The following is a 14713-nucleotide window of genomic DNA, read 5'->3' as shown; positions in this document are numbered from 1 at the left end:
GGAGCGCAGGCCAATCGAGCGAGGGGGCGGAGCGAATGGAGAAAATGAAGGAGGGAGGGATGGGCGTTTCCTCTTTCCAGACCGGAAGTGACGGTGGAGGCCGGAACTAGGAGGAAGGGAGACTGGAGCTTGGGAGACTGGGTTTGCGGAGATGGAGCTGAGCGAGCTACTCTACAATAAGTCGGAGTACATCGAGACGGTGCGCTGGGCGACCCCGGGCCGCAGGGAGCGGGGCGGGGGCTAGAGCGGACGGGGGTCCTGGTAAACTCCCCGCTGAGGGCTGGGCCGCCCCGCCCATCCCCGGGCAGCCCCAGCCCCACCCCCGCGTCCTGCGTCTCCCAGCCTTGGCCTAGTCTAAGCCACCCCCAGGGCGCAGGCCTGGGGCCTTCCCGGTGCTCTGTGCTCGCTGCCCGCCCTCTGCCTTCTTCCCTTTGGAGGAGAAATCCACCCGGGCCTTGGGAACGGTGCGGAGTCTTAGACATCTTCGTTGTACAGATCGGGAAACTGAGGCCCCGAGAGAGGCCGGGGAGGAGGCCAGAGCTCGTGCCTTCGCGCCCAGGAGGGGCTCTCCGCTTCTCTTCGGGTGCCTCCTGGTGCTTTACGTGTGGTCCATACATCCGGCTGGCCCCTCCTTCAGACCGGTCTTGCATCTCGCTAGGCCCAGGTCTGCCTTAGTACTGACCGGGAGAGTTACCGAGCAGCTGGGCTCTATAGCCCCATCCTCTCTCCTCCCCACATTTCTTGTGCTGTTACCTAAAGCCCTGAGTGCACACACCTCACAGGCCCCAACCCCACTTTTTCTCAAATAAAGCTTGAGTTTTCCGTTAAGAAACTCCTGGAGAAACCCATTATTGGCCCCTGTGGGCTATAAGTTCTAAACAGGCCTGAGAAGATGAGTAGAGAGAGAAAAGGGCTGGGCAGGGAATCCTTTAGTTCCAGTCTGGTTTTTGTTACTTGATATGAAAAGTTTTAAGAAATCCCAAAGGCACAGTAATTCAGCTTATTCTCCATCTCAACTTTGGGCTAGAAAAGAAGTGATAGGAGAAAGCAATAGACCAGGGAGTATCTGTTGGGACATAAATAAAACAAAATAAAATATAAAAGGACTTTAAAATATCAGTGCTGAGCAAACTGCTTAATTTTCCTTCTTCCTTTTGAAAATGTTAGACTTGTCAAAAAGCTGCTTTTTTTAAATGAAATATCAGTAATGCTCTGGAGTGGAGTCATGATGTAATGCAGGGATTCTAAACCTTTTTTGTGTAATGAGTACCTTTGAAAGTCTGGGGAGGCCTATCCACCCCTTTCGAAAATGTTACGGACTTTCATAACTCATATCATTGAAGGAAATGCTAAATTTCAGCTAGAGCCTAGTTTTCCAATTCAACTTCATTGGCCCCCCCACATCTATCCATGATCATCAGTCTGTGGACCCTACCTTAAGAACCTTTTGTGTAGCAGAAGGAACGCTGAACCTGGAATCAGAACACCAGGGTTAATTCAGATGACAGCCTGCCTCTTTTATGAACTTTGGCAAATCAGCTCCATAAGCTTGTTTCAACTTTGAATTAAATTTCCTTTAAGTTCTCATGTTCTATGATTCTTTGAAGCCAGAAGCCCTGTGTGTGGTCTCAAGGAAGAAAAGAAATAACTGAGAGTTTCCTGAAAATTTCCTTCAAATTTTACTTAGCTCCTAGACTACAGTGCTCCACTTAGGCTGTTGCTCATTCTCCAGCTTTTGCTGTACTCGAGCTCATATCTCAGGTTATGGGAGCTACCTCCTTCAGCTTTAAGCTGAGAGATTCCCCTATCCTACTTAATGGTGAAGTGAGTGAGGATGTTCTCAAGTAGGAGACCATTAAACAGTGTATTTTTTGAGAGCTGGGGCCGTTCTTTATTTTTCTTAGTATCTCCAGTACTCAGCTCAGTGCCTGGCGCGTAGCAGGGTTAATAAAGGTTGGTTGACTAACAAGGTTGCGATCCTGGAGTCTCAAGTTGGAATTCTGAATGTTTTCTTCACAGAAATATGGTTGCATGTGTTGATTAGGTTTTGTAGTACTGTTAGCATAAAACTGGTACTGACAGTTTAGGTTAAATGGGCTTTTCCAGATTGCCTGAGAACCTAATCACCATTTGTTTGTATGACAAAAATACCTTTCAGTTTCTCAGCCATTTGATTGCCATTGCCTGTATTTAGTCTTCATCTAGAGCATCTGAGGACTGGTACTACATCTTAAAATATTTCTTGGTCCTTTTCGTTAGGTAACAGAGTTCTTTGCATACAAATTCAGTATTTGTTGATTGGTTGATTTTGATTCCCACACATACCTTTACATGTTCTGTTATCTTCATCTACCCTTGTCCTGATCCTCAACACTTTGTTTCCCGGTCCTTGATCAAGTAATTCCTCCAGTACACCTTCCCCCCCCCCTTTCTCTCTGTCTGTCTCTCTGTCTCTGTCTATCTGTGTCTGTCTGTCTGTCTGTCTCTCTCAGAGGTGAGTGCACAGAACCCATTGATCTCACCTAGGCTTTTTGTTGCTTTTCCTCAGGCATCTGGAAACAAAGTCAGTCGCCAGTCAGTTCTGTGTGGAAGCCAAAACATTGTCCTAAATGGAAAGGTAAGGAATAAGATCCAAGTGCATTCATTTCCCAGGCAACTAAATGTTATATGCTCAACTGATGCTTGAAAGACATAGTTTTAGAAAAATACAAGGAATTACATTATTTTTTTACAGTTGAAAATAAAGATACAGAATTTCTTGCCCCTCAAGATCATACAAACCAAAAATAATTTTTGAGAAAAGATATATTTAGCCAAACAAGATAGGGAGGTTTGCAGGAAGTAAAATGGATAATTTTTATTAAAATTAAGTTTTTATTCAGGTAAAACCAGTGTAGCTAAAATTAGAAGAAAAACAAGAAATGGTGGGGAGGGGAAATCTTTGCAATCTTTGATAAAGGCCTCATTTCTCAACCTTATAGGGAACGGAACCAAATTTATAAGAGTAAGAGCAATTTCTCAGTTGATAAATGGTCCGGGGATGTGAACAAGCAATTTTCAGAAGAAGAATTCAAAGCTATTAATAGTCACATGAAAAAATGCTCTAAATCACTAATTATTAGAGAAATTAAAATTAAAACAACTCTGAGGTACCGCTTCACACCCATCAGGTTGGCCAAGACAACAAAAAGGAAAATGACATATGCAGGAGGGGATGTGGAAAAATAGGATAGTAAGATACAGCTGGTGGAGCTGGGAACTAGTCCAACCATTCTGGAAAGCAATTTGGGACCATGCCCCCAAAGCTATTGAACTACGCATACCCTTTGACCCCACCGTACTACTACCAGGTCTGTACCCCAAAGAGATCAAAGGAAAAGGGCCCATATGTACAAAAATATTTATAGCAGTTTTTATTGTATTGACAAAGAACTGGAAACTGAGGGATACCTATCAGTTGGAAAATGACTGAACAAATTATAGTAAATGAATGTGATGGAATATTGTGCTCTAGGACAGGAGTTAAATTTTTTTTCAGGCACAACCCCTTTTCAAGTTTCTGCAATGTTCATTTGTGTTGTGTGGCATGACAGCATGTGCACTGTGAAGTGCACATACTTCGTGTTCTGAACCAAGACTTGAGTGAAGTTGCTCAGTGTAACACTGGCAGGCACTGCTAGAAACACCTTGGATTCATCATATGTTTGATTTTTGTTCAGAAAATTATTGACAAATTATTTGTGACCCCATATGGGGTTGCAATCCACAATTTAATAAAAAGTGGTGTTCTAGGAAATAATGAGGAGGAGGATTTGAAAAAAACCTGGGAATATTTCTATAAACTAATGCAAAGTGGAGTGAGCAGAACCAGGAGAGCAATTTATACATTAATGGTAATATTGTAAAGATAATCAGCTGTGAAAGATGTAGCGATGCTAATCAGTACAATGAACCTCCACGAATTGAAAGCACTTATAATGAAAAGTGCTGTCCACCTCCAGATACAGAATTGGGGGACTCAGAATGCGTTCCTCTTTCTTTTTCTAGTTCCCTTCAACCCCCTGAATATGGCTAATGCAGAAAACTGTTTTGCCTGGCTTCACATTTGTAATAGATTTTGTATTTCTTGCCTTCTCAATGGGTAGGGGAGGGATAAATTTGGAACTGAAAATAAAACAAAATTGAATGAAAAAAGGGATATATTTGTTCAGGGCAAGGGCTGTGTTATTTGTATCTGTTTATAGGCTTCAGCATTTAAATTGTCCAATAAAGACTTAATTGATAATTTTTTTTGTAACTTCATGCAAAATTGCTTTATAATCGGGTATTAAAAGGAAACTTAGGATTTGCCTAGCTATATCTTTAACCTCTTTATGTTATAGAGACTATTTGTTGTTTGGAAGCATTTACTAGTTCACAAGAGGGAACTATTGTTCCCTTCCACAAGTAATCTCTTGATGTTACTGAGGAATAGATGGTCACTAGATAGGCAATTGCTCTTAATGAATTTATCAGTTGTCTTATATTCTTTCACAGCAATTTTGTCTTTGTTTATTCTTTTTGCTGGCATACTCCATGGAGATAGCTGTGGAGGAAGCAGATACCCTGCTACCCGTTACCCAAATGAAATACTTTTTTCTTCTTTCATAGACAATCATAATGAATGACTGTATTATTCGAGGGGATCTGGCAAATGTAAGGATTGGGCGCCACTGTGTTGTGAAAAGCCGTAGTGTTATAAGACCACCATTTAAAAAATTCAGCAAAGGGTAGGTATTTCATTACCTCCTCTACTTCTTCATGAAATTGGGATCAACCCAAAGACTTAATTCTTGCCGCCCTTAATTTTCAAGTTTCCTTACCTAAGAGTTCCCTACAGCAAGACTGTCAGTCTTGGAATAGATGGTGCTACTAGTATCTAGACATTTAGATTTGATTTAAGCAAACAAAGTGTAATAAGCAGGTTTTACCATGTTGTTTTAGGCTTCAAACAAACCTTCTGTAGTGCCTGGTATGCTTTGTGATTTTCTAAGTTCTGAAGTCAACATGCCATCCTGGCTTCAAATGAGCCATCCACCATCTGTCCACTGCTCTTTTTTTCCTAGTGTTGCCTAAAGGGACCTTAAAGCATTTTTCCAGATACAGGACTTCTTTATTGTTTGGAAGCATTTATCTTCTACTTGAAATCAGTTGATCAATCAGCAAACTTTTATAAGCATCGGGCACTCTGCTAGAGATTGGGGACTCAATCCTCACTTTTTTTCTCACTTCAGTATAATACCTTCCCTACTTATTTCTTTGGAGTCAAGTATAATTTCCAGTTAGGCAAGTATGTATTTTTATTTATTTATTATTTATTAAGTATTCTGTTAGAGAGGAAGTTTAGCATAATGGATACAGAGCTGGTCTTAAAACCAAGATGTTTGGCTTCAAATCTTACCTGATACATAATGTCTTTGTGACCCTAGGCATAGAGTACTTTCTCCCCCAAGTCCTTACTTGACCATCTGGCAATTATACTTGCCTCCAAAGAAATGAGTAGGAGGAGTATTATTATACTGAAGTGAGAAAGAGGTTGAGTGACTTAACCTGTTGGTGCTCTAAGCAACTTAAATTTCAGAAAAAGTACTGACCTGCATTGATAAAGGGAGTTTCCTTACCTAACAGTTCCCTATAGCAGTAAAAGTACAGGGCTGCCTTAAACTAGGCCCTGAGGAAAAACCTGGGTCTTGATTCAATAATTAATTATGAATGCAAGAGAGAAACAATCATTTCTCTCAGTCTGAACTAAGAAGTTTGACTTGTCTTGCATGCAGTGGACAATGATTAAAGGCTCCTGAGAAAAGTAGTTTAATAATAATAATGTACATTTATAGAGGAGTCTGAATTGTTTAAAAACATTTTACCTCTGTGCCTCTGTAAACAATACCATATGAAAGCCAGGGATCTTGTAAACATGTAAGACACAAATAATTATGGATTGTTGGGAAAAAAATATGACCTGGATATGAAAAATAAAAAAAGTAGGTGTTGGAAATAGACCTAACTGCCTAGTTCAAAACAGGATTCTATCTGCTGACTCTCCCTACCAGTGACAAGGAAGAAAGAGAAACATATAGCATGTATCTGTAACCAGAGCCTTATCCCCAGTGGTGCCCTAGTGGGAGCTAAGTGATGGCATGGGACAGGGGCACAAAGAAAGGATAGGTAGCCTACGTCTATATCAGGGAGGCCTCAGATTGAATCATGTTGCTAAACACCTGAGTTCCACCTTGTGAGAACTAGAATTAAAGAGTTCTAGTGTTCAATTTTTCCATTTACCTAGGGATATTTCATTAGTTGTCCTCTTGTCATCCTTGTGTATGTATGACTTTTTCTGTCTTTATTGTTTTGGGGCAGCCTTGCACAGTCACTGAAAATTGGTCTGCCCATTAAGTACAAGAAAAATGCTTCATGAAATGGGTAGGATCTACATTTGAACTTGCTACAGACTCATATCTCTGAGACTAGTGCCCCTTCGTAGCCTAGGTGTGGGTGCCCCTTTTCATTACTGTTCTAAGATTTCAAATGGAATATTGTCAGTAGCTTTTTTCATGACTTTCCAGTTTTGACCTTATGCTTTGGAAATCTGTATTCACTCTCCCAAGGATATGTCATCTATATCTCAGGACTTAGAATTTTGTCCAGTTATTTTCAGTCATGTCTGACATTTGTGACCCCATCTTGGCAAAGATACTGGGGTAGTTTCCTTCTCCAGTTCATTTGAAAGATGAGGAAACTGAGGTAGACAGGGTTAAGTGACTTGCTCAGGGTTACTCAGTAAATTTCTGAGGCCAGATTTGAACTGTGAAAGAGGAGTCTTCCTGACTTCTGGCTGGGCTCTCTATCTACTGAGCCACCTAGCTAGACTTAGAATAATGTCTTGGAAAACAGAAAGGTTTTTTGGGGGGGGAGGGGGAGTCATTTTCTTACTGCTTTCCCTGTAGGGCAAGTGACATAAAAAATTCCTACTCCTCCTTTAAAACTAGAGTCTAGGTAAAATAACCTAACAAGTGATTAGAATAATTTAAAGAAGTCTGTCACTATATTATCAGTGAAAACAAAGCTTTAAAAAAATTATGTTATGTGATTGCCAGCATAATAATAAAACTTAAAACATTTATTGATCTGTGAAGAACAACTTTCTTTGCTATTCAAAATTTTTATTTTAATGATTTCAAAATGTGTTTTCCTGTTCTCTAGCCATTTAGTCTTTCATGGAACACTTCATCTTTCCAAAAGCCAAACATTAATGTCAAAGAGTGTTCAGTAGGAACAGCAGACTATTGGGAAATGATGTGCTGCCCACCCCACCCCACCCCACCCTCATACCTGTTGAACTTGTTCTCCAAAGTTTAAGAAGGAAACTGTATGTTCTCCATTATTCCTAAACCCAGGAAGAATATTTTTGGTAATGGTAGCTGCCAGTTCTTTCTGACAGTGCTCTCTGGAAAACTGTTTTTGACCTTTATTTCCTACCGCCCTACCTAGTGCAAAAGCATGAAAATGATTTCATAAAATACATTGAGTCCAAAAAGTAGGACTAGTATTACCATCTACCACCAGATGTCGGTGTAAGCATGAAAAGGAGCTTTCTGAAGACTAATTGCAATTCTTTCTAGTAACTATAATTTTTTCCTACTTTTCCTCTCTGTTTCCAAATAAAAGTCATTTTTCAAGATGCTTTTACAAATAACCTCACAGTTACTGCAGTTTCACTGCTTAATGTATGATTACATTGGAGGCAGTTTAACTTTCCTAAAAGATTAAGCTTTCTTAATAGGCTAGTTTGGAAAAATTATCATTAAGTCTAAAGTTGCCTTGGTCCAGGGGTGGGAACCTGCAGCCTCCAGCTATGTGGCCCTCTAGGTCCTCAATTATGAATGCTTTTTGCCAGTTACTTCTTTTTAGAATAGCTGTTAACTAAGTTATTCTTTTGAATAAACTATTCTTTTGAAGGCTTTTGTGGTTAATTCTTTCTATAGTGGCTGCCTATAATCACACAAAGGAAGCCTCAGATAAACTTCAGGCATCTAGGTGGCACAGTGGATGAAGCACTCCACTTGAAGTCAGAAAGACCTGAGTTCAAATGTAGCTTCAGACACTTAGCTTTGTGACCCTTGGCAAGTCATTTAACTTATGTCTTCCTCAGTTTCCTCAACTATAAAGTGTGGTTAATAATAGAATCTACTTCCCAGGATTGTTGTGAGGACAAAATGAGATAATATTTGTTTTTTTGCAAACCATAAAGCACTTTGTAAATGTTGTTGTTAAACAAAACCTGAATATTGGAACGTAAATTTAGGAACAACAGTACAGGTTACTAGAAGCTGGAAAGAGACAGCAAAGCATCTTAGAACATTGATTTTTTTTATGTCTAGAGTTAGTGGCTATTGATTTTTTAAAAGTTAAGTGTTTGATCATTTTATTGAGATTTTCATTGACTTCAAAGCAAATAGTAGGAGTCAGTAGTTTTTGCTGCTGTCAGATATAGAGGCTAGAAGTTGAATTGCTAGTGGAATGGAAATCATTCTATCTTTAAAGCTCCTTTGACAGTTAAAAAGCCATATGATAAGAGGAATTAGCACTATGTACTTTTTTCTAGGTCCTGAGCTATTTTAGGTATCATGATTAAATTTTACTCCATTCATTTCAATAAGTACTAGAATTAGTCCTGGTCTTTGAGTGTTTGTGTTGGGTGTCTAATCAGCATTCTCATCTATTAAATATCTACTTGTTTGTTAAAGCTATTGTGCCAAACTCTTCTCATTTCTTCCATCTTTTCTTTCTGCATCCCTTTCTCTTCCTTTTGGTGCCACCCATCCTTTGAGATGCCCAGTGCTTTCATGCTGTTCTGATGACCCATCCAAAAGGAAGAAGGAAAACAAAATGATAAAATAATTCACATTAGTGTTACTAACTGAACCATGTTACCTCTAGAGAATATTGGAGCTGCCTGGAAAAGGACTTAGAGTCAAAAGAATAAAACTAATGGTGGAATTTCAGTCACTGTGAGGTTTAAATTGTGAGAAGTAGGAGAGGTTTTTCTTTAACAAAAATGTCTTCCTAATATTCATGAGTTAAACCAACTAGGCAGACATGATCCCCAAATCTGCCCTTCCTTCCAGCCTCCCTCTTTATGTTGTCTTACCTTCTTCCCAGTCACCCAAGGCCCACACCTAGAAGTTATTTTGTTCTGTCCATTCTGCCTCTGTGAGCTCTAGAATCTGTTCCTTCCTCTCAGTTTCTACTTTTTTCATTCCAGTCTAAGGTCTCATTAACTCCTTTCTCTAATTTCTCCTTCCTCCAGACCATCTTACATATTACTACTAGACAAATCTTAAACTATTCTAATGCACAACTCTAGTTCTATCAACCCTTATTCACAAATGCCTAATGACTCCCTCTTATCAAAAACAGCTTAAATTCTTTAACCTGGATTTAAGACCCTCAGCCTTCTCAGCCTCATTTACTACTTCTTTCCTTCAAGCATCTTATGCTCCAGCCAGACTGGACTATCCGCTGTTTCTCAAGCACATCCTCCCTTTCCTCCCTCCTCATCTTAATTCAAACAGTTCCATTCATCTAGAAAACCCTTCCCCCATCTACACCTGTTCTTAATGTAGTTCAAATCCCACATCCCCATGAAGCTTTCCCTCATCCCTCATTGGAAGAAAGCTCTCCTTTAAGTCCTGTAGCATTTGGGTTTTGTACTTCTCTATAGCACTTACCGTATTCCGCCTTTTATATAGTTATTTACGTACAGTTTATCTCTCCTGCCAGTCTTTTAGGTCTTTGAGGGCAGAGATCTTTCATCTGCCTTTCTGTCCTAGCATAGTGCCATCCATGTAGTTAAGTGTTCAATAACAACTTAATGAACGAATGAGGCCAACAGTGCTGGCCTCTAGTATAAGGAATATCCCTTCTTCTTGGAGCTCAGACCCCACATACTCCAGTCTTATTCTTCCTCTGCTGCCATGCTTATTCACTATGGGTTATCTGGAAACTACTTAGTTTCCTTTTTTCACCAACTTCAAAGCCCCCATCTTCACTATTGCCATTCTAGTTCTGGCCATTATAGCATGCTTTAACAGAACCTTCTGTGATCAACACTTGAGGAGTTTCCTTTCCCTCCATACCATTTCCATTCACAGAATCTCATTCCACTTTGGTCACTTGGAAGGGACCTTAGAGGTCATCTAATCCTACCATTACCTAAAACAGAATCCCCTTCATTGACAAGTGGATGATTATCAGAATATTTTCCCTCATAGCAAGCTGTTATCAAATGCTCTGTAATTTCAATCCATTGTTCTCTCTCTCATATTATATATCAGAAAGAACTAAAGGACAAAAAGAATAAAATGTAATTTTCAGAGTGTGCATTCTTGACTCAGTTTGGTTTCTCGGATCTCTACTACTCCTACCATCACCATTACCACCCCCTGCGGTTTACACATCTGCTTTTCTCTGCTGCATCCCTTGTCTTCAGTAGGCAATAGTGAAGAAAGCAAAAAACAATTCCTTAGTCCTTTGGTTTCTTTCCTAAGAAACTTGGCGGTGCTTTCTAGGTTCCTTCTGCATTATCATCTCTGTCCACATTAATCACTAGAACGGTAAATAGTCATGTGTTTTAACAAGTCTCGGGAGGTTCTTTGTTACGACTTCTTGGAATTATCACACAAACAAATAGTTGCCCCAGTCCAGCTGAGCTGGGTTTCACTGCTACTTTTCTCCCTCTGATATTAGGGGCTCCTCTCTTATCTGACAGCACCTGTGAATCTGCTTTGTCATTCCTTGGAGCACATTCCTTCTCTGAACATCCCGCTCTTTCTTCTTTAAGAGAAGGTCTAAATTGCTTTTTAATTCCAAGTGTATAGTGGTCCTTTTTTCCTTCTTCCTTCTTAGTGTCATCCTCTCTTTTAACCTCCAGAAATGAGCCAACTTTCCCTTTTGCCATTTAGACTCCTTTCCCCCATGAAGCCTTGTTTCTATTTTTTTACTGCATTATCATCCCTTTTAACCTGGAATGTAAGAACATTCCTCAAGACCCTTTACCTTCACTTGCAGGAGGGAAATCAACTACACTTAGAATATAGAGAACAGTCACTTGGCTATGGTAATTTAATGCCTATTTAATGTTAAGTCACAGCTAAATTATTGGTGCCCTCTATCCCAATAGAGATACTCACCCTTGTTTGTCAAATTCCTTGAGTGCTTATTCCTAGCCTCCTGAGCACCTCTTTAAAACTTTTGCAACTTTTCATCACCTTTTAACAGCTTGTTATTCACATCCAACTTCCTTTCCTTTCCCTCAGCCACTTACCTGGCAGTCACATCCAACTTCCTTTCTTTTTCTTCCCTAATCTTTTATTTGTGTGTTTTACTTACCACTGGATTTTACTTACCTTGTTGTACCAACTACCTTGTCCTACCCCTTCTCCTTGAGTCCTTTATTCTAGTCCTTTCTCCTCAGTTCTTGATCATGTTCCGTGTTTTCAAATCAATCACCTATTTCCTAATCCATTCTAGAATTTTTGGCAAAAATGGATATCAGTCTCACTGGTTAAAGGCTCACTGATTCTACTTTCTTTTTCTTTTCAAAAAGTGAAAATACTTGCCTGTCACCAGTCCTGTGATACTTCTCCTAAATCCTCAAAAGCCATCAACAATTCAGCTATGGTATCTTGTACTTCTTCACTGCCTTGGGATGTTTGAGGTAGCACAGTGACATGTCAGTGGACATTAGAAATTTGGAACTAAATGTTGGAAATGAAATCATATTCTTCAGCCATTCTCCAGTTGATAGACACCCACTTTGTTCCTGTTGGTCTGCTGTAAATGTGTTTGTACACTTGGGACCTTTCCCTTATGTCTTGGACCTTTTCGGTGGGTGTGCTGACTACTTAGTGTTATTGGATCGAAGAGTCCATACAGACAAGTGACATTTTGGTCTTAGTTCCGAATTGTTTCCCAGAACGACTGTATCATTTCACAGTTGTACTAGCAGAGCGCTCATGTCTGACTTCCATGTGTCAGCCCCTCCAACCATTGCCGTTTCTTTCTTTTGTCTTCTTTGCCAATCCTGTGTGTGTGAAGTGAAACCTCAGACTTGTTTTTGTTTGCATGTCTCTTATCAGTGATTTGGAACATTTTGGGGGTATGATTCTTGATAGCTCAGATTTCACTTGAATATTCATATCCTTTGACCATTTATCTTTTGGGGGAATGGCTCTTGTTCTTATGTATTTGCGTCAGTTCTCTACATGTCTTGGATATCAGACATAGATCAGAGAAATTGTAATTTTTCCCCCAGCTAGCTGTTTCTAGAAGGGAGTTTCCATGCCAAGAATTCTTCCCACAAATGAAATGACATGTCTAAACCCCAAAAGTATTACATTCTGTCAAACAGAAGGTGAGAGTAAAGGAAAGGTCTTCTTATGCTTCTCTGAGGTAATTATTTTAAAAAGAAGAGCTCTGAAGAGAAACTGTTGAGTGGGGTAAAAATCTTTGCCTCAAAATATTTCTGATAAAAGTGTGATGTTCACCAAATGTAATAAGACAAATGTATAAGACCAAGAGCCATTCTTCCATAACTAAGCGGTCAGAGAATTTAAAGAGTTTTCAAAAGATGAATTGCAACTATCAGAAATCATAGAAAATTGCTCCAATGCCTTAACAAGACAAATGTAAATTAGAACAACTCTGAGGTTTTGGCCTCGCACCAGTCCAGTTGGCCAATAGGATTAAAAGCAGAAATAGTAAATGTTGCAGGGGCCATGGGAAGACATGTACAATAACACATTCCTGTCTATTTTCAAAAATTGTAATTATGTGAGAAAAGTCACTACACTGTTCATACTTCTCACCCCAGCTTTTAAAAGATATTTGTTGAAATGTTCATTGATTTCACTGCTGAGCATATATGGCAAGGAGGTTAAAGGCACAGAGACCTCATATGGTATCCATGGTTACAGCAGTACTTTTTAGTGCAGCTCAAAAGTAGAAATAATGTGAGCACCCTTTGGTTTTAGATGATTGAATAAATGGATGTATATTACGTATGTACCACATATACTATAAGAAACAACTAACATGAAGAATTTAGAAATCATGGGAAAACCTTTATAGACTGATGCAGAGTGAAGTTAGCAGAACCAGGAGAACAGTACATAAAGGATACAATAGGGTACACGAAAAGGCATCTGAACTCTCTCTGTATAAACTAAGTTGCCCATTGTTACCCTCAGAGGACAAATGAGGAATTCTTTCTCTCTACATAGAAGCAAGATATAGGACAAGGGAAGTGGAATGCTGGATATTGTCAGATACAGCTGATAGGCTGTTTGGTTTTACTTAACTTTTTTTCTCGTAACAAGGAAGGATTCAATAGACACAGAGAAGTGTACAATGAAATGACTGATATAGAAAAAGAGACATCAATAAAACTCTTTTTGAGTGGAAAGATTTGCTCTCTCCCAGGACCCTATTACTTTTATGTTATTTCTCCTAGTGCTTATTTTTGTGGCTTGTCATCAACTTTTCTTCTTTCTACTCTCTCTGAAGAGTTTACCCATCCGGTGCTTGTCAGTTCCAAACACAAGTCTTTTGTCTACAACTGACAATGTTTGTTGTTTTTTAGAAAACGAATGTTTTGTTAAATCTGTTTTATCACTATAAAGATCTCAAAATAAAAGGAGTCTTTCTCTGGGCTTAGCTGTCCTAACTTTAAGATTCTGTTCACAGAATCATTTCCTTGTCAAAAGTAGATTGTTTGTCCTTTGTTCATTGTTTGTCCTTCATTCTCCAAAAGGACCATGCTATCAAGAAGTGACAATGTCATAACTTGCAAGTGAATTGGATTTAAGTGAAGGAGGGCTGTGCAAAGTCACCAACTTCACTTCTTTAGAGCCATATTGGTTCAGTGGCAAGATGTGGATCAGGACAACTGGATATGGCCCCAGATGCAGTGTGAGACCTTGGCCTTTATAAGAAGTTAAGGTCATTCCCAGGTCTTAGTTTCACTGAGGCAATGCCCATTGAGTGATTCAGGCTAGGTAAAAAATGAGGCAAAGAATGGCCTCTTTTACCTCATCAAAAAAACAAGAAACAAAAACTGAAAATCAGTCTAGGAGGGGAAGACCCTCAGGGTTTCTGGCCACAATAGAAACACTTGTTATTTATACTCACTCTGAGCCATCAAAAATAACCTTTAGCTAAAGTGGTTAAGTGGAACAAATGATCTGTGGTTATGTAAACTTAGATTCAAATAAATAATTCAGATAAATCAAACTTTATGTTCTCATCTTTCTTTTTCTTCTCCAGAGTTGCATTCTTTCCTCTGCACATTGGTGACCATGTCTTCATTGAAGAGGATTGTGTGGTCAATGCAGCCCAAATTGGTTCCTATGTCCACATAGGCAAGAACTGTGTAATTGTAAGTGTTGTGGCGTGAGCTTGCCTATTAGTCTTCCTTCTCTACCTTCAACCTCCAAATCTCCCTTTTTCTTTCGTTTCTTTTTTTTTCATATCTTTGTGGCTCCAGTTACTTGACATTCAGGCTAATTTTGATAAGTTCTCGCTTGAATTAGATCACCCAAAGGCTTCACAGAGCAGGAACTTCATTCAGATTGGGATTTGTAGGCAGATTAGGACTCTTTTAACATTTAGCGAG

General features: G+C 39.4%; 1 protein-coding gene across 3 annotated transcripts in view; it reads left to right on the top strand.

Moving 5' to 3' along the window:
- Positions 1 to 75: 75 nt before the first annotated feature.
- Positions 76 to 14713, top strand: part of DCTN5 (dynactin subunit 5) — a 49546-nt gene continuing 34908 nt past the window's right edge. For all 3 annotated transcript variants that reach the window (XM_072607649.1, XM_072607640.1, XM_072607631.1), the window contains exons 1-4: positions 76 to 199; positions 2549 to 2617; positions 4651 to 4769; positions 14365 to 14476. In XM_072607649.1, the coding sequence (XP_072463750.1) occupies positions 152 to 199; positions 2549 to 2617; positions 4651 to 4769; positions 14365 to 14476 (348 nt within the window). In that variant the 5' untranslated portion in view covers positions 76 to 151. The remainder of the gene's footprint in view (positions 200 to 2548; positions 2618 to 4650; positions 4770 to 14364; positions 14477 to 14713) is intronic.

This window comes from Notamacropus eugenii, chromosome 1, assembly GCF_028372415.1.
Source record: "Notamacropus eugenii isolate mMacEug1 chromosome 1, mMacEug1.pri_v2, whole genome shotgun sequence".
In the NCBI taxonomy this organism is placed as follows: Eukaryota; Metazoa; Chordata; class Mammalia; order Diprotodontia; family Macropodidae; genus Notamacropus; species Notamacropus eugenii.
The sequence above is the reverse complement of the archived record's forward strand: the minus strand, read 5'-3'. Positions and strand labels throughout refer to the sequence as shown.